At 35.1% G+C, this 26,096-nt stretch overlaps 1 protein-coding gene across 1 annotated transcript in view; it reads left to right on the top strand.

Annotated features, from left to right (window-relative positions):
- LOC145689422 (uncharacterized) overlaps nt 1-25,665 on the top strand; it is a 174,525-nt gene extending 148,860 nt beyond the window's left edge. Inside the window, exons 2-4 of the mRNA XM_081763579.1 lie at nt 7,393-7,590; nt 22,578-22,731; nt 25,375-25,665. Coding sequence (XP_081619705.1) covers nt 7,393-7,590; nt 22,578-22,731; nt 25,375-25,665 — 643 coding nt within the window. The remainder of the gene's footprint in view (nt 1-7,392; nt 7,591-22,577; nt 22,732-25,374) is intronic.
- The last annotated feature ends 431 nt before the right edge of the window (nt 25,666-26,096 follow it).

Raw genomic sequence — 26,096 nt, 5'->3', positions numbered from 1 at the left:
CTTTGGTGTGGTATCTGTCACACACACACGGATGAAACCACTCTATAAGACTTCCGACTTTTCATGCACGGCATAGTTTGGAAGTTTAAAACCTGTCTAGTTTCATAAATATTATTAACACTAACATATCAATGATACTCTTGTGTATAATTCAAAACGTTAGCCGTGAAATATATGTCGGATTGGAAGCAGTTGTGGGAAAGCCTCTTGCTACATCAAATTTGTGTGTGTTCAGGTAAAGCCAATATAATCTTCCTATTTTACATCGGGTTAATAATGCATAGGTCATTTCTACGGTATATCAACTTCACGGACAAAGGCGACTCTTGACTTAATGAAAATCCATTTGTTGGTTCTTCAAGGTCAATGCATCCACAAAATAGCTAATACTAGGAGTACACGCGACCCATTACTTCGATAGAAGAGGAAAATTGAACACGCATGTTTACGTATAAAAGACTAATGCCTCAGACACTTAGTAGAAGGTTTAACTGGGTGGAAGCAATATAGCAACGTTCTATCATAGCAAAGAACGCTGTGCTATGTAAAAAAATGTTTTGGGTTCTATCAGTTGCGTGTATGAAATACGAGTTTGTGTGTCTGTCTGTGTGCGGCCTGGGAATCAGATGAGTTAACCGAAAGTTACTAAATTTTGGTCACGGATACCTTTATCCAGGCTCCAGACCAGGACGAAGCGTTTTTTAATTCGAACCATTTCTCACGGGAAGGGAGCGTTTACCGGGACATGTAAAAATATTAGAAAATGACCGATATTTGTGTGTAATTCATAGTTATCGCGGTCGCTCAGATCAATGGTGACACTTCCATTTGCGATTACTTTGAAAATCGGCTACCATTGTATGCGGGTCGGTGTCCCCCGGGAGATGGAGTACCGAAATATAAAAAAAAATATTCCAAAATGGCCAACATTAGTGTCAAATCCTTAGTTTTAACGGTCGCTGAGATGAATGGTGATTCTTCCAGAGGCGTTGACTCCAAATACAGCCCAATCGCCTGCGGGCGAAAGGCGTTCTTTAAAATTTTGAACCAGAAGATCTCAGGGGACGTTTACCGGGATATGTAAGAGTAGTAGAAAATGACCGATATATTTTTGATTCGTTGTTCAGTTTGTTTACATAGATAGTTTATGTAACCCATGCGAAAAGTGAGTATTTCAGCTTGTTATTAATAAATGCAAGAAATAAATTATTAGTAATATACAGGGTTGCTCAAAAATAAGTATACAGTACCGTACTGATCAGCTTATTGCATTTTATATAATTTCTTATTTTTATCCATCAGGTAGACTTAGTTTCTTTTTTTATTTGTTAATATGTTTTACTTACATCTTAAGCTCCGAAGCAAATAAACTCATATACTAGAATGTTATAGTTGATCAATGCAGAGGTGTATGCCTAGTTTTGGACTACGTGAACAGATAGGAGTGTATTTTGTAAGAAAGAAACGAAAGTGTAAACATACATAACCGTATTTCACTTTATATAATCTATCGTAAACCACGGTCACTAATCTAAGATAATGTAGGAAAAATGCTAGAGAGTAATTAATAATAATAAATATGAGCATATAAAATTATATTTTGAAAGAAAAAAGGTCCCCTGGCAGAACTTGTTTACTCCAGATGTCGAAGCGTTAATCAGGGTTGGAGTGGGTCAGTGGGTCAAGTGGGTTTAGTTTTCTGAGTGGGTCGTGGGTCAACAGCATGTGGCCCACTGCGACCCACGACCCACCATGATCCACTCTGAACCTTTGTGACCAACTCCAACCCACCAAAACCCATCGTCATCAACTCTGACCCATGATCCACGCTCTCTTCAAAACTAAATAAAGATTACAATTGTAATAAAACAAGGCTGTGAAATTATCAGTAATCGGAGTTTGAATTTCTACGGTTCAACGCTGAAGCACCGCTCTGTTACAATACCGGTGGATCTGATCTGTACGATATACAATGATAAAGTGTTTGTCATGGACCAAGTTGCGATGAATTTAAATTTAATTATCATATAGACATTTTCAGTGGAAAATAGGATGAAAATTGATAGTCTCAAATCAAGGTAAAGTAGACCAAAGTAAAGAGAAGTCTAAAATTGGCCATATAATTAAGCATCCCGTACAAATTTAAAATTTCCACGTAATTAAGCTTACAGTACAAATTCTATGTCCATTTTCCTCACAACTTTATGACGTGATACCCTTATGCTGTGAACGCTTCATATATAAACACAAGTTTCGGCAAATATTATAATAAAAAGCAGTAGATGTAAAATGCGTAAAACTGTAGTTTTTATTTCTCAATAATTGCTTTCCAATTTGTTTCTGAACTAATATCGATCGTTTTCGATTATTTTTAGAAATCAACCCTATACATAGAAAATGCCCCCCCCCCTAAATAAAAGAGTTTTAAAAATGATATTGAGATCAGGGCCTAACTATGTATATGCGAAATGTCGTTTAAGTTGACTTTGCAATATGATCATGATGATCACACACACATAGTTGTATTCATTTTTTTAATATAATAATTCATACATTATAGATGATTCACAATTTTATTCCAGTAGTTAGCTCCTCTAAAAACTCACAGGATGTGTTTGAAAAATCAAGAAGTAACTCCTATTGCTATTATTACAATCCCAAAGATGGTCAATTGCCTGAAGTTCTGCAAGAGTGCCTGAAGTTCTTTCTTCAATAGAAACAAATGAAAAAACAAGAAAAAGGGAGGCCTTGAAAATAAAAGGTAGACAAATTCACCAGTGCTCAGAAGAAGCTGTCTACAATGCACTGAGCAGAATAGGTTGGTTAGTCAGAGTGGATCAGTGGGTCAGCGTGGGTCAGAATGGGTTGTTGAGTCAGAGTGAGTCAGAGTGAGTCACAGTGGGTTGTGTGTCGCAGTGAGTCACATCATGTTGACACACGACCCACTTATAAATCTTGACCCAATTGACCTACTGACTCACTCCATCTCTGGACTGCACACACGTATAAAGCAGTCATATATTTATCTTAACCTTCCTGACTTTACTTAACCTCCACTAATTTAAGTTAATCTACTAAAAATGCAATAAAGCAATTATTAGTGAGAAATACAAACATATAGGAATGCATTTTAAGAGAAAGAAATATCAAAGTCAATCAGCCGAGATTAGAACCCGCATTTTTCCACATAAGAAGCAGACATCCTACCGACTTAGAAACGGCAGAACTTGTAACTTCTGGTTTTGATGTTTTATTTATATTGCGTGTGTTACGTAACAATGCTATGAGATGTCATTACTGTTGCGACGACCTCCTTCAAGACCCGTTTCGTAAATTCATAATAGATTAATTCATAATAGATTAATTTATTCTTGATTTTAATATACAGAACAAATGCTTTTAATGAAAACATCGGGCCTGTTGTCGTAGATGGCTAAAGGCCGTAAATAAAATTCAAACTTTAAGTATAACTGCGGTTACTCACCGACAATGGCTGATTTAACACTTTTGATAACAGCGTGTGTGATGAGTGATTTATAAACGCAGTTGATAAAGCCTCTGTAGATAAGTGGGTACCGTGTGTGACTGTCGTTTTAAGGATTCTGAGTTCGAGTCTCAGCCTAGACTGAGTTGCAATTTTTCAAGAAATTAAACACTATAAATGATGTTCGCGTTTGATACTGAACGAGATTTGTCCTATGAAGGGAGAAAAACCAAGACAATACAGGGGGCAGGAGGAAAGACGGAGACTGTTTATCCTTAAGTGTTAAATTTTAATTTATTCACATGTCTTTTGCTCTTTCCTTTCCCTCTTTCCTTCTTTTCTAATTTTGTTCAACTTTCCATACTTTTTCGGTCTCTGTATGGTGCGTATTATTGTTTTCGTTTCCTTTGCATTAATTCCTGTCTCTTTGAACTTAACGTGAATGGAATTTCTGATGATTTATCTCGTGGTTGTTTCTCTAACGAGGAAGGTCCATAAACCGTGAGAGTTGAATTTTGACGAAAATTTGTGACAAGATTCAGTTCGAGTTGGTAAGTAACGTAGTAATAGTCATTCGATGCGCAAATGCTTCGTTGAGCTGCTACACCGACGCCATCTTGAAATCCAGTAGGTAATGACCAAGAATACCCTTTTGGCACAAAAATGAAAAAGCTTTTGATAGATCTGACTTCAGTATTGTAAACCAAGGTAGAGCATCTATACATAGGAGTGCTTCTAGTGCATCATAGCCATTTTGAAAGGCGCCATATTGAATCGCGGTGAAATATGATAAATGGCAAGGGTGTCATGTGGGGTATCAAATAGCACTGGAATTTACCCCTTAATCCATTTCCGCAACCAAAGTTTACATATCTGTTTTCACTTCAGAGTTAAGAGCTCTCTTACCCACAGGAACATATAAAAACTGTGTGAGTTAGACTTGTGTTATGAAACACGGTTGTGCGAGCACATGCAGAGGTTTAACTAATGCAATAGTTAATGCAGTACAATAGCCAATATACCAATCAGATCTTGAGACTAGAGAGAGAAATCGTTAATTAAATTGAAATTTCTGTAGTGAAAAATGGAATAGCAGCACTGTAACAATTTATACCTATTTCAAAGTGTGATATATATATATATATGTATATATATATATATATATATATATATATATATATATATATATATATATATATATATATATATATATATATATCGAATATGAGTCTATGTGTGTTGCGATTATGCATAGCATTTAAATGCTGTAATATAAGTTAGGTGCAACGGCACATATGACTTTACAAGAGTATGTCTTGAAGTTATTAGAAAATTAATAGAAAAATTATTAGAAAAATAATATAAACTGATGCACATAAGCAAGTATTAACCTACTAATCTTTTGCTCTTCAGTTGTGATGATGGAGATCCAAAACGAAGTGATTATCACACAGTATCGTGGAGCAGTACAAACACTTAAGAAATGCACTTTCGTCACAATCTTCATGACCACAGACACTATTTTCTATTAATCTCTAGAACAGAGCTGGATTTAGATTTGGTGGGGCCCTAAGCTACTGAAGATAATGGGGCCTTTTATGTGTCCAGATGAACGTAGGACCCTATATACAAAAATGAAGAAACCAGTGATATTTTACGATGCAGGCTAGCAGAAGGGGCCCCATTATTTGCATCATAGGGGTCTACACAAACGAAGCACTGTTGCTATATGTAGATGTTACTTTATTTGTTTTTCTTATATTTTGAAAATGTACATTCAATTTTTTTCTTAAATTTTTTGGGCCCCCAAGAGTATCCTAAGCTATAGCTTGTTTAGCTTATACGTAAATCCGGCACTGCTCCAGAACATTTGTAAATGAACCAACTATTGCTCCTGTGACGTACCCACATTTCTGCCATGCATATGCAAGCATGCCCTTTAGGACTGGCGCACAAATTGACGATACACAACAGAATGCATTTTCATTATAAAAAATTCTGCCATATAACTTGTACACCGAACAAGTGAACACCTGCTACAATTAGATATTTATATTGAAGGAAAAAGCAAAAAAAAAGAGGCTTGTTTTATGGATTGCAACTTGGTATTGAATCTTGTAATAATCTTTATTGCCATCTATTCTTAGCAGGTGTCTATGCATTCTTTTATCACTAATAGAAGAACAGACACAAAAAAATGAATTCTAAGTTTCCAGGTGTATCTTCTTCTAAAAATGGGCTGTGAACTGATAATTTAAATCCCTTTAATTGTTCAATGCATCCGGAATAAATCGATTGTATTTAGACAAACGGCAATAATTACATTAAAGTATTTTAACTTCGTAATATGCACGGTATATTATAGGTTGTCGAGTATTGGAAAAGAACGCAATATTCTGCAACAATGATGGTCTTTGCCTAAGGTTTCAAGATTGGAGAAGAAAGCTTAACACACACTAACGGACCATGTAAAATAAATTTTTGGTTTTGGTTTGATTCAGTCCAACGTTTTACATTTAGGCCTGCTACGCTAAAGGAGACATGGACCTACTGATTATAGTGGAATCCGAACCATTTTGGTCGTTCAACTAATATTCACCAGTTTATATCTTTTTCTAATATATATACGAACAATCCCTTTGATATTTTCTGCTCGTCAGTACTATTAGGTATGAGTTTCATCGACGAGCAGTCTATTCCATCGCACTTTGAAATATGTATAACTTGTAGCATGCTGCTATTCCATTTTTCACTACAGGAATTTCAATTTAATTAATGATTTCTCTCTCTAGTCTCAAGATCTGATTGGTATAGTGACTATTGTACTGCATTAACTACTGCATTAGTTAAAACCCTTTAAGTGCTCCCACGACCGTGTTTCGTAACACAAGTCTAACTCACACAGTTTTTATATGTTCCTATGGGTACGAGAGCTCTTAACTCTGAAGTGAAAGCAGATATGTAAACTTTGGTTGCGGAAATGGATTCAGAAGTAAATTCCAGTGCTATTTGATACCCCACATGACACCCTTGCCATTTATCATATTTCACCGCGATTCAATATGGCTATGATGCACTGGAAGTACTCCTACATATAGATGCTCTACCTTGGTTTACAATACAACTCAGATCTATCAAAAGCTTTTTCATTTTTGTGCCAAAAGGGTATTCTTGGTCATTACCTACTGGATTTCAAGATGTCGTCGGCGTAGCAGCTCAACGAAGCATTTGCGCATCGAATGACTATTACTACGTTACTTAGCAACTCGAACTGAATCTTGTCACAAATTTACATCAGAATTCAACTCTCACGGTTTATGGACCTTCCTCGTAAGTGATGCTCTCAGATAGTAATACTTTTTCCTCCAAGTGGATGAATATCCCGGCATGTTATGTTTTCGGGCATGTATTTACTGTCATGTTGGTTGTCCAACTATCATACGTACAGTGAAACTATGCCGCTACGAGAAAAAGCTATCCTTTCTTATATATCCAACCTCTACTTTCTAATGTCCGTGGCTGCACCAGACTAGTTTTTACGAAGAAAAAGGTACACATATTAAATATACTGTATTATTTTTCTAGAACTGTGTATTGTTGTGATTACTATATAGGCCTATACATTGTTTAAAAGTAGTTGTGGTATTGCTTATTAAAATTTAACAATCAAGTAATACTAGAAATTCTATTCTAATAATACACCAATCATACTAATTTTTGTAAGTTGGAAACCTGTCTGAGTTTGCCACTTTTCAATGGAACCGACGGTGGCCAACACAGGCAGGTTTCACTATATATATATATATATATATATATATATATATATATATATATATATATATATATATATATATATATTATGAACGAATGTATCAACATAGATTCATTATTTCCTTGTTTCCTTATAGGCTAATGTGGATTATTTTCTTTACATTTGGACTAATAGTAACGTGTATTTTGACTTTAAAGTCCTGGAAAAAGTTTCAGGGGAATCCAACAGTAGTAACAGTTGCGAAAAATTACAATGAATGGAAAGTAGCAGTACCAGCTGCTATTGCATGCCCACAAAATGTGCTGCCAAAGAGCGTGAATAAAGTTCTCAAAACGTAAGTATGGCTTCGTTTGTATTTTTTTTTCTTTTTTCGTTTTAATTTTGCAGTCAAATATGCCCATTTAAATTAGCTAAGAATTGTCTCTCGCACAATTCTGATTGAATATATATATATATATATATATATATATATATATATATATATATATATATATATATATATATATATATATATATATAGTGAGTCTCTGTGTGGGTTGTTGTATGTACAGGAGATGAAAAGTGAAGGAATAAGTGTTAATCTTCACATTAGTTTACTGGTTGAATTAAGTGCGTTCTCTAACCATCAAAACTGGATTTTAGCATTAATATGTGAGTTTACACTGACAAAAGAAGTGTTAACCAATATAATTATATATTTAAAAAGACTATATAAGCTGTATTCGAAATTCTATAGTATATGGCAGATAAATTATTTGGAATATAAAATATTTATATATTTTGATTTTCGAAGCAATAATAAAAATTTAAACTCTTAAATTCTTTATCACTTTACCATCTTGAAATGTTTAGAGTTGCAAGGTGTGTTGCAAAATGAACGGATAGCGTCAGTAGCGTAGCCAGGATGTGTGTTTAGGGGGGTGCAAGTGCTGTTATAGGTACATATAGAAAAATTACAAACAAAAAATATATAAACATAAAAATATATAAAAATTTACAAACATGAAAGTACCAATGTACATTGTCGGACCTTTTTTGGGGCCCCTCTTTGGCCCCCCTTCCTTACGCCATTGGATAGCGTAATACCAGTTTGATGTAATGCAGAGAAAAAGAAATGATCAGTCCTCGAATCGTAGCTTCAGAATTATATAATTTGACGTTTTTTACAAAATCTACTGCACTCTACAGCTTATCTCTCGGATGGACTTTGCTATTGAAATATTTAATTAAGAGAACTACGTAGTTACATTTTTGTATCGAAACAAACTCCCCTCTTTTAAGTTTTAGTGCCTCGTTAAGTAAGGTTTCGTGCCTTTCTGCGTCGAGACTTAGGGTTTGATGACGTCAGAACTCTAAAAAAATGTTATGCCTAATTAATTATTTTTTGGCGGGCTTAATTTTGCACCTAGAAGATTGAAATTTTCCACACAACATTCAGTGTACCCCTTAGAATCTTCCTGATTTTTTCAGATCTCAGCGTTAAAACAGGGGGCAAGAAAGTTAAATAGAAAGGATATTTTTTTAACAAAAAATCCCTTTTTCGCGATTTTCCCGCTCAGATACATGTCAGATACATGATGGAGACATGCGAATTGTACCGTTTGAAAGGCTGTTGTATTCTAAAGAGAATGTTGTACAAAACATGATTCTGAAGTACATAGCGATGTTTCAGGATATTTTTACCTGAGATACTGTTTTATACGGGAATCTGGAGTATTGTGAATATATTATTTTTGGCGGGCTTATATTTACACCTAGAAGAGTGAATTTTTGCACACAATTTCAGTGTACCCCTTAGTATTTTTCAGACTTTTTCAGATCTCTGTGTTAAATCAGAGGGTTTAGAGGGCCAAAAAGTAAAAAAAAAAAAATAATATTTTTAATAAAAAACACCCTTTCTTTGCTATTTTTCCGCCTCAAATACATGATGAGGACATCTGAATAGTACCGTTTGAAAGGTTGCCCTATTCTGGAGAGAATGATGTACGAATTATGAATCTAGGATAAATAGGGAGTCTCAGGGAATTTTTACCTGACATCATGTTTTACACGATAATCTAGGGTACTGTGGGTATATTACTATTTTGCGGGCTTACTTTTGCAACTAAAGGAGTGAAATTTTGTACACACATTCAGTGTATCCCTTAGTATTTTTCAGATCTCTGCATTAAAACTGCTAGTTCAGAGGGGTAAAAGTAAGAAGAATGGATTTTTGTTAAACAATAAATCCTTTCTTCGCAATTTTCCCGCCTCAGATACATTATGGAGACATGTGAATGGTACTGTTTGAAAGTCTTTCTATTCTGAAGAGAAGATGCACAAACTATGGCCCTAGGATAAATAGGGATATCTTAGGAAATTTTTATATTACGCCCGCATGATTTTGATTAATTTGGGGCCTTGTAGGGCTCATTGGTAAATATTTTCCCCATTATTCAAGATGGAAACTTGAAATTTATACTACATTTATTACACTCCTTAGTATTTTTCAGTTAATTTTGAGGTCTGTGCGTTAAAACACGAGGGACTCAAACTTTGAATAATTTTTAGAAAAAATCCCCATGTCTCTACAAATTTTAAACCTCAAGGACATAATAGGGAAATGCGAATGGTACCATTTGAAAGACTGTTGTATTCTGAAAGAGAATGAAACATGATTCTAGGATAAATAGGGATGACGCTGTTACCGCTTGACTGAAAGTCTATAATTTTGCTTGTACTCATCATTTTAATAATTTTGTTTTAAATTGTGTTAATTTCTGTCTTTAAATAGTACAAAGTGTATATTCAATGCAGAATGTTCAATTGTTGAAAATTTTAAGAGATTACAGAATTTTTTATACTACATAGAAGAAGGAACTCAATACAAGCATGTAGACAAATTTAACAATGCAAGACAATTTAACAATATATGTGTAGAAACATAGACTATGAGAACAATAATATTAGAAAACATTTTACAATGTTTTTCATGATTTGCAATTTTACTAACATCAAGAACGCTTAAACTCTTCTCTGTCTCTTTACATTCTTCTCCGCCTGTTCTACATGCCTTTTGTTTCGCTTTGCTGACCTCAGAAAGCTTCCTAACATACATGACTCCTCGAATTGTTACCCGTTCAGCATGATCGGAGATATTTTTCAAGAAACCACAGCTCGCATACACAACTTTGTTCCCATACTGTTTAACAGGTAATACTAAATCTTCTGCTTTCAACGGCTCCGTCACTGTCTTGACGTACGGTACAGCATTTTGCCGTATTTTTCCATATAAACTTGTGGACTGTGAGCTGTCTCTCCATAGTCCTTGCTCGGTAGTTACATAAATTGTTGCACCAAGGATTTGTTTTTACTCCAAACTTCCCTGCTCTGCAATCAGAGAAGAAAGACCTCTTCTAGCTCGGTGGGTAACGTTCCCATAATAGCCGGAACGTTCCTACGTTGAATGGCTATGCTAATGCATTGAATCAGGAAAAATTTTGCTCGAGTATCTCCTGATTTAATTGAGAAACGGTGGCCGATTTTATTTATAAATTTGAGGCTTCCTTCTTCCCAAGAATCGCTAGACAATTGCTATTGGAACAAAGCAATAGTTATCTAGTAAATTATTATATTTATTCATTTTTCTTTTGCTCTTCAAACAGCTAAGAGTCCAGCTTGTACTGAGTAATATTGAAGGTTGGAGGGGGTATAAGTGTCTGAACATGTGAAATCCCAAATCAATGCATTTCCTTTCTTCCACGGTACTAATGTCATACCATCAGGTCTTTTTCCGTTTGAACGGCTACATCCATTCGGTTCCCTCACTGCTGGGAGCCCCGCAGATATTAAAGCTCTTAATATTATATCATTCACACTTGTTGGTGTGGATGTCTGCCGAAGCTGCTTTTGCACGTCAAAGCTTGTAATCCTTTTTTATCTACTAAGGTGTTGCAATTGGGGCAGTGGTGTGATTCACATATCTTCTCTCAACTGTAGAGCGACGGATACTCGGAAGCTCTCATTGGATAGATGTAGGCCCAGAGAAGGTGATGGTAGAGCTTGAAGCCATGCACCGTTTACAGGGGCATGACCGCGAGAACCCTGGCCTTATCTTCAATGTTATTTGTAGTCTGCAATAAAGAAGCTACATGGTAATTAACGATGGGCTCGTCCCAGGCCGACTGATTGTTACGATTTTCGAGAGCCGGAGGATCTAACCCAACTTAATTTGGCCATTTAGCTATGCAGTCCAGCACATCTGGATTGATGATTTCGTCGTTATCCCATTGAAGAAGAGAGCTAATTAATTGACTTGCACCATAGAAAGACGCAAGAAAAGACGGAATAGCCATATCTGTAGCGCGACGGATTCGAAGACCTCCATTTTTGACTAGTAATGAAGCTTGTATCCATGAGTTGTTATCAAGAGAATAATTGAGAATGGATTCCAGTCCAGTTTTAAGACTATCGTCAAACATTTCCAATAGGACATCTTCCTTCCAAGATGGAGAGCATCGAAGGAAATAAAATAATCTCGGCATTCCAAATGAAGCCCTTAATAAATAAAATGCAGAATGAGCTGAAAGCTTGGAAAGTCGTGACAAAAAATTCTAGTTTGGAGGTCTTGTCTAATAACATTTTGCTCTGTGCTTCTGTTGAGATAGCTGAACCTGAAAGCTCTGCATTAGTTGGAGTAAGGAGCTGAATACCAGGTGCTTATTTATTAAAGATATAATATAGGTTCTTAATTTGTTCTTCTGTAGCACCGAGGAATCCCACTTCACATTTGGAGTAATTTAGCGATAAGCCAATTGATTATGCATGTGTATGAATGTTGTCTAATGTTTGTAGTATTACGTCTGTATTTCCAGCTATTAGTCCATCATCCAAATACCAGACATTCAGCTCTGCTTTAATATTATTAACAATTGGTTGGAGAGTCAAAGCAAACAGCGCTGGGCCTAACTGATCACCTTGTTGAACGCCCCGCTGTGATAGAATAGTGTTATCTCCTATATATAGGTTGCTTGGCTGAGAATAGCATTGAGTGGTGTACGAAAAAGATGATGGAAAATTTTAACAGTTAATAACATGGAATCTCGATTTAGTTCGTTGAAGGCATTTCTGAAATCGATTTTTAAAAATGCTTTCACTTGGGTGTGCGAAGTAGAATAATATGTGCGGGCTGCATGCACCGCGGCTTCCACCCGAAATGGGACGCAAACTCCTAGTTGTTGTGGATATAGTATGTTGATTAGTGATTCGCGCATCTTGTTGCAGATTATTTTGATCGACAATCGTCTTCAAACATTGCCCACGCCTATTGGCCGAATACCACCACTTTTTTCTTAAGAGCAAGTAACGACCCACCGAAGAATATCGGTCTTAATATGGTGGGTACATTTCCCGATATAATGAGGTGTAACAGTTCTCTGATAGCCGTAATAAGATGATCTCTTGATTCGTAATTGTGGGATAGGACTAAATCCTTTAAAATTGAAGCTTTGAGGTTATCCATTCCACCGGCGGATCCAGAAGGAAAAGATTTAATAGCTTTCAATAATTCCGTTGATGATACTTTAGTTGCTGATGCTGATGTCTCAGGAGGTTCAGGGATGGCTAATAAATGTGAGTGAGCTGGATGTTTTGCTCTGAGTGCTTCTAACACTGAATTATCTGGCGTTGCTATCGAGTCTTCGGATGTTAGTAGTCTTACTGGTCCTCTTACATCACCGTCAGATAGTTTATTTTCAATATCCTTGCTGTTGAATGATGCGGATTTTGACAAACCACGAACTTCGTATAATTTAATGAATTCGACTGACAAAGCCTCTCGATGATTATTAGACCAGTTTCTTAGTCCTTGCTTCACCCATGTGGTGAGGTTGGTAACTTTCTTGGCATATGGCGGAATACAAAAAACCACATAAGGGAAAGTTAAAATATCTAGCCAAGCATGAATACTATTAGTATACGTGATCTCTTGTAGAACTTCACTTAAGGAATGAGCCATAGCTGGTCTGGCTCCTCGAGCAACTCGTCGGAGTGTAGGAATGTGGGACTTTAAATAAATTAACAGTTCTCCTATTTTAGATGTTGAGTCCATTGAGTTTTCCTCAATCGCTTCGTGTGTTAATATATTTGAAATATAAGTAATGGCACGTTTCGCATTAGAAGAAGATAGATTTCTCTTGACTGATTCGCGATGGCGTCTACTAGTATGAATGGCTAGACCTCGTTGGCTAAGAAAATGTTTATGGCAATATGAACAGTGCGCTTCATCTGGTTTGTTAGATCTATCCAAATTTGGGCCTGGAGTTTCTTTCTGGCAAGTGTTATCCGATTCACAATCCGCATCATGAATGTTCGTTGCATATTGAGCCTCCTCTCCTACTTCTAGTTTATTGATAACCTCTTTTTCTGTCATTGTTGGATATAATTGTGCTTATTGTATTAATTTAAAATAATTTAAAACAAACTGATTTAATTTGAATATTAACGAACGATGCTGTCCGTTTCATTTTTGACATCAACTGAATTAATGGTTAAGAATATGCCTTTACTGAACCGATTTCACATCTCTCACTTATCAATCATCACGAACACTAACACTACTCTTTGACACATCCAGAAGTCAATATTCCTTTATTCCTAGAATAGTCCTTGCAGAGAGACGCTTTTCAACCCGCACTAGTTCCAACAATTCAACCATTACCGCTTGACTGAAAGTCCATAATTTATCTCCAAAAATGCCAAAATTTAAGAGACTATTATACAATTAAAAGGATCACGCATTAGCAGTACTACAAGGATAAAAAGGGAGTAGAAACTACTCCTGGGAAGCAGAGTAAACTGAAAAAAATCTGCTTCTCGTTATATATTGCAATACACATTCTATGGCAACAATCTTCAAACAGTAGAAATTTGATATATTCCCATTTCCATTTTCTTTTAACACTGAAAATATTGAAGAAAAATTGCTCCTTACCACCTATGTCCGTATTTGTTCTATGGCAATGGCAATCAACATTTAGGCAAGAAATTACTTACTACTAACCAGTTTGAATGTAATCATAACACAGCTGATGGGAGCTGTTCTTGGGAAGCTGATTCAATTTCAAATACAATTTTTCTCTTTTTTCACCATTTATTGTATAGTAACCAACATTGAAACAGGAAATACTTAGCTTCTACCACTCCCCATTTAAATATATAGTTAACCGAGGGCATAATTTTATTTTTGGAGCTCTTAATCAATTCCAGAAATAAAATAACTTGTTGTCACCTCTTAGAATATTTGCTCAATTTACATCAATATTGAAACCAAAATAGTAGCTAATTTACACCACCTCTAATTTGAATAGAAAGATGCGTGTCAAAGTTATAGATTTCTTCAAACAGTAAAAGCGTTTAAAAAGTTGCTTCTACCAACGTATATGTTACAGTGTTTGCTTTACAGTTCATTCAAAAATGATCTTAATTTTACAATACCCAGTTTCAGTTTAGGTTTACTGCAGTAGATGGGACATTCTCGGAAAGCTGAATATATTTTAAAATACCTCTCCTAGTAATCCTTTACTGTTATCCTCTATGATTTTCAACGTTGAAAACGTAAATGTTAAACATAGTGCTTTAAACATTTCCACAACTTTTCGTTTAAAAATGGAAATGAAATGAAATATTTTACTTCAAACTTCTTTGAGGCTAAGGAAGACTATGATTAAAGCAATAAGAAAGTTTAAGGAAACTGAATACCCCGAGAAAACAGACGGACAAGACGTTATCCATCACAAACTTCCTTGGCCGAAGATAGAACTAGAGACCCCGCGCACTAGAGGTGAGCGCTCTATTAATGAGCCACTGTACCCCCTCAGTTCTAGTTTGAGAAGAGAGTTAATGAATTAGATGCAATTTCCTCTTATGACATGTAAATGTTTATAGCTGTGCGAATGTCTTCGATGTTTCCCCTGTAAATTCAAATTCTATCTGACATACTTGTCCATGCCTAAATGTGGCATTAAATGCCATTGCAACTCTTATCTAACAGCTTAAGGAACCGAAACTATAGATTCGGCACTAATCTTACTCATTTGACACATTTTATTTTTCATCCTTATTCGCCCCTCATGCCAATGAGCTTGAACTTGAACTTTAACGGTGTTCGAATTGTAATTATTAAAATCTGGGACATCGAGAACTATAAACTCGACATTAATATCGGTCATTTTTCATTCTTTTCACATGTCAACCACTTCCCACTAACCCATGGTACTAATGGGAGCTAGATGTAGAGACTTATGTGTTATAGGGAGTGTCGACAATCAACTTAGTAACCCCCTAAACTAGGATTGGATACTAAAGTCATTTGTTTTTGATTATCTTTTTCATGTCACCATTTCCCCCAAAACCACGGGTACTTTGTTTTCAATCACTTTATATTTTACTCCCTTCCTCTCTCCCTGGGTGTAATAGGCTGTCTTATCCCTCCTGGAAGCTGAACGTAAACTTAACGATCATCGGAACTGATTCTAATGAAATTGTTGTCCCCAAAAACTATGGATTCGAAACTAATATCGGTAATTCTCAATTATGTTTACGAGTTAAAATCTTAGAGACGTCTTCAGGGTACTAATGGAGCCAGAACTTAACTGGCGTCTGGAGTGTCACTCTTCGTCTAAGCGGTCCCTAAATTATGGATTCGACACTACTGTGCCTTTTTATCTTATTTATTTCTACCTCTCCCATTCCCCCTATTAAGGCTAAGGGGTATGACAGTACTGGTGCTCAATTTGGTTTCGAATAGAATTACAACTACTACCAATTAACTTAATGACGTTTAAAACTTATGATTCGACAGTAACATCGATCGATTTCGACTTTTCTACGTCACTACGTCAGCACCCTAGGTGCAAACTGTAGCTTAAATTGCAGTAAAACGGAATCGGAAGTGACACTATTTATCTGATCAACCATGAAGCTGTGGATTCGGCACTAATATCATTCGTTTACTTTCATTTTATATGTATCAATCCTCCTACTCGCCATAGAAACGCTACAGAGCTTATCACAACAGTACTCTTTTGTAGACTGTTAATAAAATGTTTAGGAAGTTTCGTTAATATTATTCCAGGCATGCCAGAATTATGTTGGAACACCACCTCTCCACACACACATATATCAGTATTTATATACAGTATGCACACTTTATGTAAGTATATATATATATATATATATATATATATATATATATATATATATATATATATATATATAAAGTGTATATACTGTATATAAATACTGATCAGAGACAGCGAGAAAGAGCAAAGCGTCACAATTTCAATACGCAAAAGCATTTCCGAGTATTGAACTTAAAACCCATGTAAAGAAGTTCCGTTCTGCCTCCCTACTAAAGCGCATTTCCAGTCTCTTTAAGTTATCTTGGGAATCGTGAATTTTGATTAAGGTTTGGGGCTTTTGAGTTTCTGTCTGGAACCTCAAAACGATTTTAGATATTCTCCTTTTATACTGACATATTCTCTTTACACCTCTGACTTTATTTCAAGAACGTAAAATAATTGTTGTGAAGAAAATATTAAGAAGTATCATCAGTATGACAAATAGCTGCATATAAAAAAATACACAATTCATTTATTATTATTACACGATTTTCGTAATTTGTATTTAACATTCAGATATAATATACTGACTTTTTGTCAACATCTAGCACATGTCAGATGTTATACATTATGTTCTAGAAAGATTATTTGAATATACATCAACTGATTTATTTCAATGTAATTATTTTATTTTATTTTAACGCATTGAGAAAATATTACGTACCAAAATATTACGTACAATTACGTACCAAAAGTTTGTACCAAAACAGGAATAAAACTCACCACGTTACGATTTTAATTCCTGCAGTTAACCTCTAAGCTATCATGACTACTCTGCCTGAGCTTCATCTAAAGAGCTTCTAAACTGAATTCCCAACACAATATCGATCGTAAACACTGTAGTTTTCTCTCATTATATTTTTTATTTTACTATGGATGCGAGAACTATATCTGTTGTCTTTCCTTTTATTGGAAACGTTCTTTTACATGTGAAAATGTTATTTTACGTATGGAAACCTAAATGGCAAAGTGAGCATGTGCTGTTATGAATACATAGTTTCGAATTTTTTTGTCATTAAGTATTTCCGTCACTGTTGCTTTTTCCACATTGAGTAACATTTTAACATAAAGTATTATGCTTGACGAAAGAAATAAAATACATCTGCACATTTTTCCCGATTGCAAAGGTTCGCTTGAAGATTAGAACCTGGCATCTTTGGTTTCCTGTTTTCCGAAGTTATCGGAAGTTTGACTTAGAACATTTCTACCTCACAACAGCCACAATCAATGCGATCAACCTTTTTAGAATAAGGTTTACATTTGTTTGTTTAACAAAATACATAGAAATACATAAATGATATAATCTACTTTTTGAAATTACATATAAAGTCATTCTTTTTTAAAATTTATTTTACATATATGGTTTCTTTCTTCGGTTGAGTTAATTTTTCTTCATTGTCTTGATCTTCATGTATCTATATCCACTACCATGAAACAACACATTTAGCATAAAGCCTAAACGGTATTGCTTGTCCCTGGATATTTCCTTCAGAAATGTTCTGTTCGTTACTCTCGAATATTAATGCTTTTTTCTTATTTCACTATGCTTTGGCGTTGTCTTAGCTCTCTGTTTAGTATGTTCCTCCTTTTTCAATTTTATCCCATAATGTTTATATAATGCAATTTTCTGACTCTTGGAAGTAAGCGAATTTAATTTTCTCAATAATTATTACCTGCATACTATAACTTTTAAATCCTTTTATTTTTTGTTAGCTGTTCTTTATTTGTTTCATGAAATTCTCTTTTGCGTTTTCTTTATTCTGTATTTCGCCGCATTCATACTTATCACCTCCTATTCGTATTCTTTTGAATTGCTGCTTGAATGGTCCATGTCCTTAAAATATTCTCTTTCTTCCTCACTTAGTCATAATATTTGTTTTCTTCTTTATATTATCGATATGTTCTTAGTAACTTACTTTTATTTTCTGTATATTTGTTCATTCTCCATTCAATTTGGTTTCAATACCTTCTTGAAACCTAATCTGTCTGGTATTTTACCTATATATATACTTCTTTCTTTATACTAGGCAGTGAATTTGTTTAGTCTTCTAATGGTAAAAATTGGAGTGTTTTTACTGGAACAGTTTTCACTAGTTTACAGATTCTTAATTGTAATCCTATTTGTACGTGGTTAACTTTGTTTTTCAGATTTATTTTTCTAAATACTCTACATTCCCATACTCCTCAACAATATTCCATAGTTGCCAATACTATTGTTTTATTGTATAGTTTCAGAGATTTATTTTGCATTTTCAGTTTCGTTTCCCTCTAGTCAATTATGTGGTGTACGATTTTTTCGCTTTTCTAACTTGTTTCTTCTATGTATCATTAAAGTTAAGTTTGTCATCCAACCATACTTCTAGGTATTTGAAGTATTGAACTCTTTTAATATTTATTTCACCAATTTTTAAGTTTGAAAATGATATTACTTTTTGATAAAATATTGTAAGTTATGTTTTGTTTCTGGATAGAAATAGTTTATTTTATTTGCACCAATCTTAGAGCTGTTTTTTTAATCGCTTTTTCTACTAGAGGGTGCTCTGCTACGATAGCTATATCATATGTGTATTTGACTGTTCCTTTTTCTGTAAATTTTCTAATATTTTAAAACGGTTATATTGCTATATACCTCAATGTATTGCACATGTTTATCCTTGCGGGTGTCCTTTAGTTTTCATTGTTTTTATTGTTTAACCAGAGGCCTGTAATTTGATTATTTTATCTGCTCTATATTATCTTATTGTTTCATACACTGTTTTGGGTAATTTTAATTCTTTCAGTTTCCTAAACATAAATGGACAAAGTTTTTTAAAATTTTTCAAAGGCGCCACTGATGTCTGCACATTTTACTAGTTGTGATTTTTCATGTTTTCCAGACTATTAACTTGATTAATGTTTTCGTTGCAGTTTTACTAAATCTTCCCTTTCTAAACACATACTTCGTAATCTGCTATTTTCTATATCTCGCTTTCTATTTATTCTTTATACTAATACTCTTTCGAAGATTTTGCTAATTACATTATTAAATAGATAGGTCTATAAGTCTAGATCCATGTTGCATGTTTCCTTACACTTCGAGAGGATTACTAAGTTAGCTTCTTTTCACCTTTTAGAAACCATTTTTTGTTTTGATCATGCATTATATAGACTTCTAAAGTATATTGCCTCTCTGTCTGGATATTTTTGGGGGATTTCCTCTTTAATTCTGTCTCTACCTTGTTCTATTTATGCTCGAATTTTAAATATAGTATTCAACTTTCTGATTCCTTTTCTATTATGATATTTGTTGGTGACGTGTCCATTTCCTCTCTGATTTCCTTATTATTTCCACTATCTTTCTCTGGTTCGTCCTTTGGTAGTAAGTTATCCAGCAAATATGATATCGTATTTTCGCATTCAGTAGCTTAAGTCCCATCTTTCTTTAATAATATTCATAACGTAGTTTGGCCTTGCTATGTTTTCGAGTATTATCTTCTGGAGTTTTCTCGAGTATCCATATTGAGTATTTCCAATACAAATAATTGTCAACTCTTTCCATTGGACACATTTAGTCTCTTTTGGTATTTATCCTTCAATTTTCTGTGTTTTCTCATATGATTTGACTTGTATCCTGCTGCAAAATATGTTGATATATTTTTACTTTCCATATCTTTCTTTTCCGTATATTAGTTTCTTCTGCCTAGTCGTGTTACGTCTTGTGTTGGTTTTATTTTTATTTTTGGTCTTTGATCGGCTCTCTTGTTGTCTCTTGTAAGGCTATTGCCAGTTGATCTAAATCACTATTTTTTTTCTATTTGTGGTACATAAATTTCCTTCCAAACTTGTTCAATTTTATATTATTTGAATTACATTGCAGTCCGTTTTCTTCTATGCTTTCGTGTTGATCTACATTTTCATGTTCAATATATTAAATATAATGACATTGTGGTGACTAAAAGTTGCTCCATTAGATACCGATCAGTCCTTTTATATTTGAACATTTCCTATATCCGTTTCTTTCACAGCTATGTTTGATTCCCGCTGAGGACACTCGGCCGCAAAGATGTTAAAACCTTTTCAGGCTAGGATTCTAGGTGAAGTTTTTCCTTGATTGTAATAATTCATACCTGACAAGTGCCGGAAGGGCACCTAACGCTAAATTACCAGGCCACTTCCTTTCTTTCTTATTAGTTTCTTCCTTCTACATTACCCAGGTTCAGCTATTGCCGAGTTACGTCATGCTTTATACATACAGAATTAAATAGCCATAGATGTCAAAAACTAGTTCCGTGGGCAAAGACTTACGGAAGTTTGTCTGTAAGAGAAAATACCTCCATGTTTTTCTGCAGTTACCTTTGACACACCATTCACTTGAGCACTATTTCCCATAGAGAAAATTAGTACTTTTCTTGCTTTAGGAACTTTACTCCGTTTTGTTGTTAGTTAAGCCGTTCAATGTGCTCTAAGGAAGATTATACTTGTTCAGTTGTCAAGCGAAAACATTCTTTAAATTTAACCAAATTCACATCGTAGAAATTGATTCTGTCTTCATAGAACTTTAGCGGAACCTAAGCTGAACTTGATGAATATACTAACCATGAAAACATTTCATAAACGACAATGACTATTACTCAGATGTTTAAGGAAGGGTTAACTTCTCTCTACAAAATACAATTCAACTTTGCAAACTCTTGCTTTGCCCATTTTAGGTTTAGGATAATAGTGATGCATGTATCATAAATTTCTGCAAAGCTTTTGCAAGTTTCCACTTTGCAATTTGCACATTTCACTTTGCAGATGTACTTTTTGTGGAACAGAAATCCTGATGGAAATTGCAAAGCGCAAAGAGAAAAGTTGCAAAGTATAATTGTGAAATACGTTCTGGCAACACTTCTTCGATGTATATCTAGATTCTGTAAATATGTAATTGAAAGCTCTTTATCAAGGATGTTATAAATAGATGATCTGCCCATATGTATCTTCATCCTATTAAATCGAGGAAGCCAAAAATCAACCGACCATAGGCACGTCTGATTGGCTACTCTCGTTTCTGCCATCGTCTGATTGGCAACTTTCGTTTCCGCCATGATTGTTGGCTCAAAACATTGCGACCCTATTGAGCGGAGAGGGCAGAGTAGGGGTGGAGAAACTGTGACGCTTCAAGATTTTGTTGTAAGATCCTTGCTTGCTCTTTATGTAGTCTCCTTTATTTTCTTCTCTCGTAAGCAGATGGAAAATGAAACTATTTTTTACATACACCTTGTAAAGATCTGAAATACTTTGTCTCAGAAATTGCGTAAGTATTCTACATAATCATGTCTAACGATATTCAACTCCTTAACTTATAAACATCAGAAATAAGTGTTAATTATTATCCTAGACTATTCATACCATGTTTACTTCTTTGTGTTAGATTCACCTGCATTACGGGAAATTCACTGAAAAACAATATCTCACTACGTTTAAATAATTTATTTGTTCGCCTTAGCATCATAGCTGATACTGCCGCTTCAGTATCGAATAAGTAAATTCACTACGTGATCATTATATCTCAATTCTATATTGAGTGATCCTTTAACTATATTTGTCTGTATTTTTGCCCTGTGTTTTGGCGCGTCTCCATTATTTATTTCCTCTCCTTTGCTGTTATAGAACTGTTGGTAATATCTTATAACTAATTAAGTTTTATAATGATAATATACTTGTAAATACGAAAACATAACTACTTACACATTTCAAGCAAATTTAGTGTCTGCAACGATCAATTTTCATGAACGAAAGCAATACCAATAGTGAACCACTTTTACTTTCTATAATTATCTATCTGAGAAGCAAATGCCAATATTTAATCAGTTTCTACTGTTCTAGCATTTCGTACCCACGACATGGGAGAGTCGTCACGCCCATGTCTTAGAATGAATACTTGTATCCAGCTATATGATTATATAACTTGATAAAACGTCATCAAAGAGGATAAATAAGGTAAAAACCTCCCGCATTTTACCGAGAAAAGGACAATTTGCTTTAGCTAAAGGACAGAACAATATGGTTCACCAAACTTTAAGAGATAAATACTGTGGACGTATAATACTCAAGCGGCTTTCATATCCATGGAGTGTACCGGTCATGCAAAGAGAACATATTAGAAAAGATAAAACATGTAATCGTTCTCTTTTTCACACAGGTTATTTGGAGACTATCCAAAAAATAAGAAAGGTTACTACAAGGAGTTCTTAAATCTTGTTGCAAATGTAAACGAAACTACCATGAGTAAGTTCTTAGAATACGAACATGTGGATGAATTTAGAAACATGAGTCTTTCTGCCGTTCAAGTGATAGTAAGTACTAGTAAATATCATTATTTATATATTCTTCTCGATATAGTACATTTATATCAAGGCTTTATAATTATTAGTCTTACAGTAATATGTACACTGAGAAAAAATGTAGGTGGTGTACTTGAAAAGATAGTTTACATGCGTAATTCCTGTAGTTTTTGGACTTAACGTACAGCAGATGTATAACTGAAAACGCATGTTTTATAATACTTTCTGTATAAGTGTTCCATCTATACGGATATTACATACAAATGGATTTATATAACATATAGCTGACGAAGGTAACAAGTATATGCATGTGCTATACGGAAAACTGTTAGATGTTAGACATCCTGCAACGGCATGACGTAACACCTAAGGACAGTGCCTATGTAGCATACCGATAACGTATGCTCCGTACTGATTTCTACAGTAAGCAAGAGGATGCCGTATTTTTGTATAATATACCGCTGTACGGAGAACGGATTTTTTCTCTGTGTAGCTGGTACGACATTAGCAATAAACTGTTAAGTCTACTAAGGAGAAAGGATAATTAACCAAACAGATTAATTTTTCGATATGCAGGAACCATGAAACCCGCAATTAATGAAGCCACGAAATGGGTTATTCTGTTTCAGCAAACGTTACTTTGTTGTCATTTATTATCGTTGAAAAAGAGTAGGACAAACAAACGACATTAAAGTTAACACACTAATTATATTCTACTTAAGGTTCCGTGCCGTATATTAGAGACCTGCACGGGCCGAATGTTTCGGCCCGAGCCCAATCCAGCCCGAACGTACCTAGGCCCGGCCCAGCCCGGGCCCGAAAAGTTTTGGAGATTTTCGGCCCGAGCCCAGCCCGGCCCGATAAGTTTTTCAAAATTCTTGGCCCAAACCCGGCCCGGGCCCGATAAATTTTAAAAGGTTTTGGCCCTACCACGGCCCGATAAATTTTTAAAGAAATTAGCTCGAGCCCGAATCTCTCTCAAAATTTAGTACTAAATTTGACCTAACCCTCAAAAACATTTTCTAAACTCTGGCTCACAACCTGACGCTGTCTCCCGAATAGTACCATTGCCTCCTAGAACTTTGCCTGTCATCGAGAGAACAAAAACTCCATTCCCTGTAACAAAAATCTAACTTAATTGATTTTTAGCATAAAGTGAAGATGGCAATACTGTTTAGCGACAGGCAAAACATTCCTACCCCTTCTTTTTATATTTTGAGTTCAGTGAAGGTCAAGTTCAGAGCGTAATTTACCGCATAATGCCTGCAATCCTCTATAGTGAAAGTGGAGCCCCTAAGCAACACAAACTGTAAATATCTATTGCATTCTTTGTAACATTTTCCACGGACACACTTCTTCAACGTTTCGCTTTATTCCAATTATAGTTTAACGAAAGTCAATAATTATTAAAGAATTGCAATTGATCGGCCCCAGATCGGCCCGACCTGAAGAGAAATCAGTGTTGGCCAGCCCAAGCCCGGCCCGTCCCAAAGAAATAATAGAGTCGGCCCGCCCAAGCCCGGCCCGTGCAGGTCTCTACCGTATATACGTTTCAGTTTTTAAATCTTCCATTTGACACGATACACTTTGTGAAGACAAAAGAGTTTTGAACTGAATTTCTGTTATTATCATGTTGATCTTAATTCGAAAGAAAGACATTTCCAGCTTTTGGCTAAATTGACCATTAACGGTACCTCAATTTTAGAGAAGAAGTGTTCTACAATCTATAAGTTTATAGCGGAAGTGAATGAACGAGATGGATATTTTCCAATTTTACAAACACGAGTTGAGTTTCTGTGCATCTCCATTTTTTAAAGTGAATTTTATTCAAAAAGTACACCTTGTCTCTAAAAGGTTGAGCGCATTCTTTATTGGTGTTTTGAGGCAAAAGTCCAACTTCGGGTATCTTCGGAAAAAAGTAAACCAGGTTCGAACCTCCAAGTCAGCCTTTGCAATCGGGAAAAAGTTTGCAGATGTGTTTTTGTTCTTTTAAATATAATAAGACTCGTTACCAAGTGTTGAAAAAAGCAACAATGATTGAAATACTTAATGATACAATATTTCGAAATCTTGTATTAATGTTAACACATGCTTGTTTGTCATTTAGCTCTCCATACGTAATGGAACATTTAGTTACATAAACAAATCTTTCCATATGTAAAAAAAAAAAAAAAAAAAAAAGGAAGAAAAAAGAAGTTAAGATATATAATATAATTATCCCCTGAGTACTAAAATAAAAGTAGAAAAAAAAAGAACACAAACAACGTTTGTACTGGATATGAATGTCATAATTATCTTGAGATCCGTTATACATCGCTAGAAGCATGGTTCCAGAAGCCCTTCTGTTAGCTCACTGGGGGTTGGGGGCGCGGTGGCTCAGTGAGTTCACCGGTGGACGTCGAAAGGTGTGGAAGTACTTTCGACCTGCTCCTGTGCTATTACGATAAGTGACTAACGCTTGTGTTCTTTACAAGCTTTTTTTTTTTTTTTTTTGGATTGTGATTCCTGGAAAAAGACATGCTTTCAATTCGTAAAAATACTGTGAAATTTGAATTCGACTGCTCTATGCGATATATAAAACCTAGTCCGAGTGACATACATATTTGGTTATCTGAAAACTTCAGTGAAGTTATGAACCAAGCAGTCGCTTTACAGCTGCATAATGAGGACTTTGCTTTGTATGTGAAATTTGAAAATGATATTGTGTTTAATGAAGTGTTGAATCAGTTACCTGAAACTGTTCCCTATGTTCATTCAAATGGGGTACGCAGCACTGTTCGTATTTCGAATGCTGAAATCAATTACATCAAAGTTCGGGTATTTGATTTGCCTCTTGAAGTAGACAATAGTTATCTTCATGATGTGTTGAGTGAATATGGTGAAATCAAGCAAATTATTAACGAAAAGTGGAGTGCTACTTATAAATATGCCATTTTGAATACATGATTCTAAAAAAAAAAAAAAAAAAAAAAAAAACAATTCTTTCAAAACTTAAAGTGATGTCATACTCTGCATACGTTGCTTACTCTAATCAACCCAAAACGTGTTTCCGATGTCTGGGGACTGATCATGTACTCTCTCAGTGTAAAGTACCATCCCGTGCTTCACCTCGACCAGATTCTCGACCGAGTGCTTTACAAATGACTGATTTATCCACTGGCGGATTACCGACACAACGAAAAATAGGAACGCATGCTTTAGGGCAGTCTTCTAGCCATTTTCCTCCCTCTACAGCTACCAATCATGACTCTCATAGTATCCTGCCTGCAATTGCCGATCTTAATGCCTTTCCTGCTCTCAAATTGCTGTCATGTGAAGAAACTTACCCAGAACCTCTGTTGTCGGCTTCGAACCCAGACCCTTTAGTGCATACTTCA

This window comes from Thermobia domestica, chromosome 7, assembly GCF_964235325.1.
Source record: "Thermobia domestica chromosome 7, izTheDome1.hap1.1, whole genome shotgun sequence".
Lineage (NCBI taxonomy): Eukaryota > Metazoa > Arthropoda > Insecta > Zygentoma > Lepismatidae > Thermobia > Thermobia domestica.
Note: the sequence above shows the minus strand (reverse complement) of the source record. Positions and strands in the feature narration are given on the sequence as shown.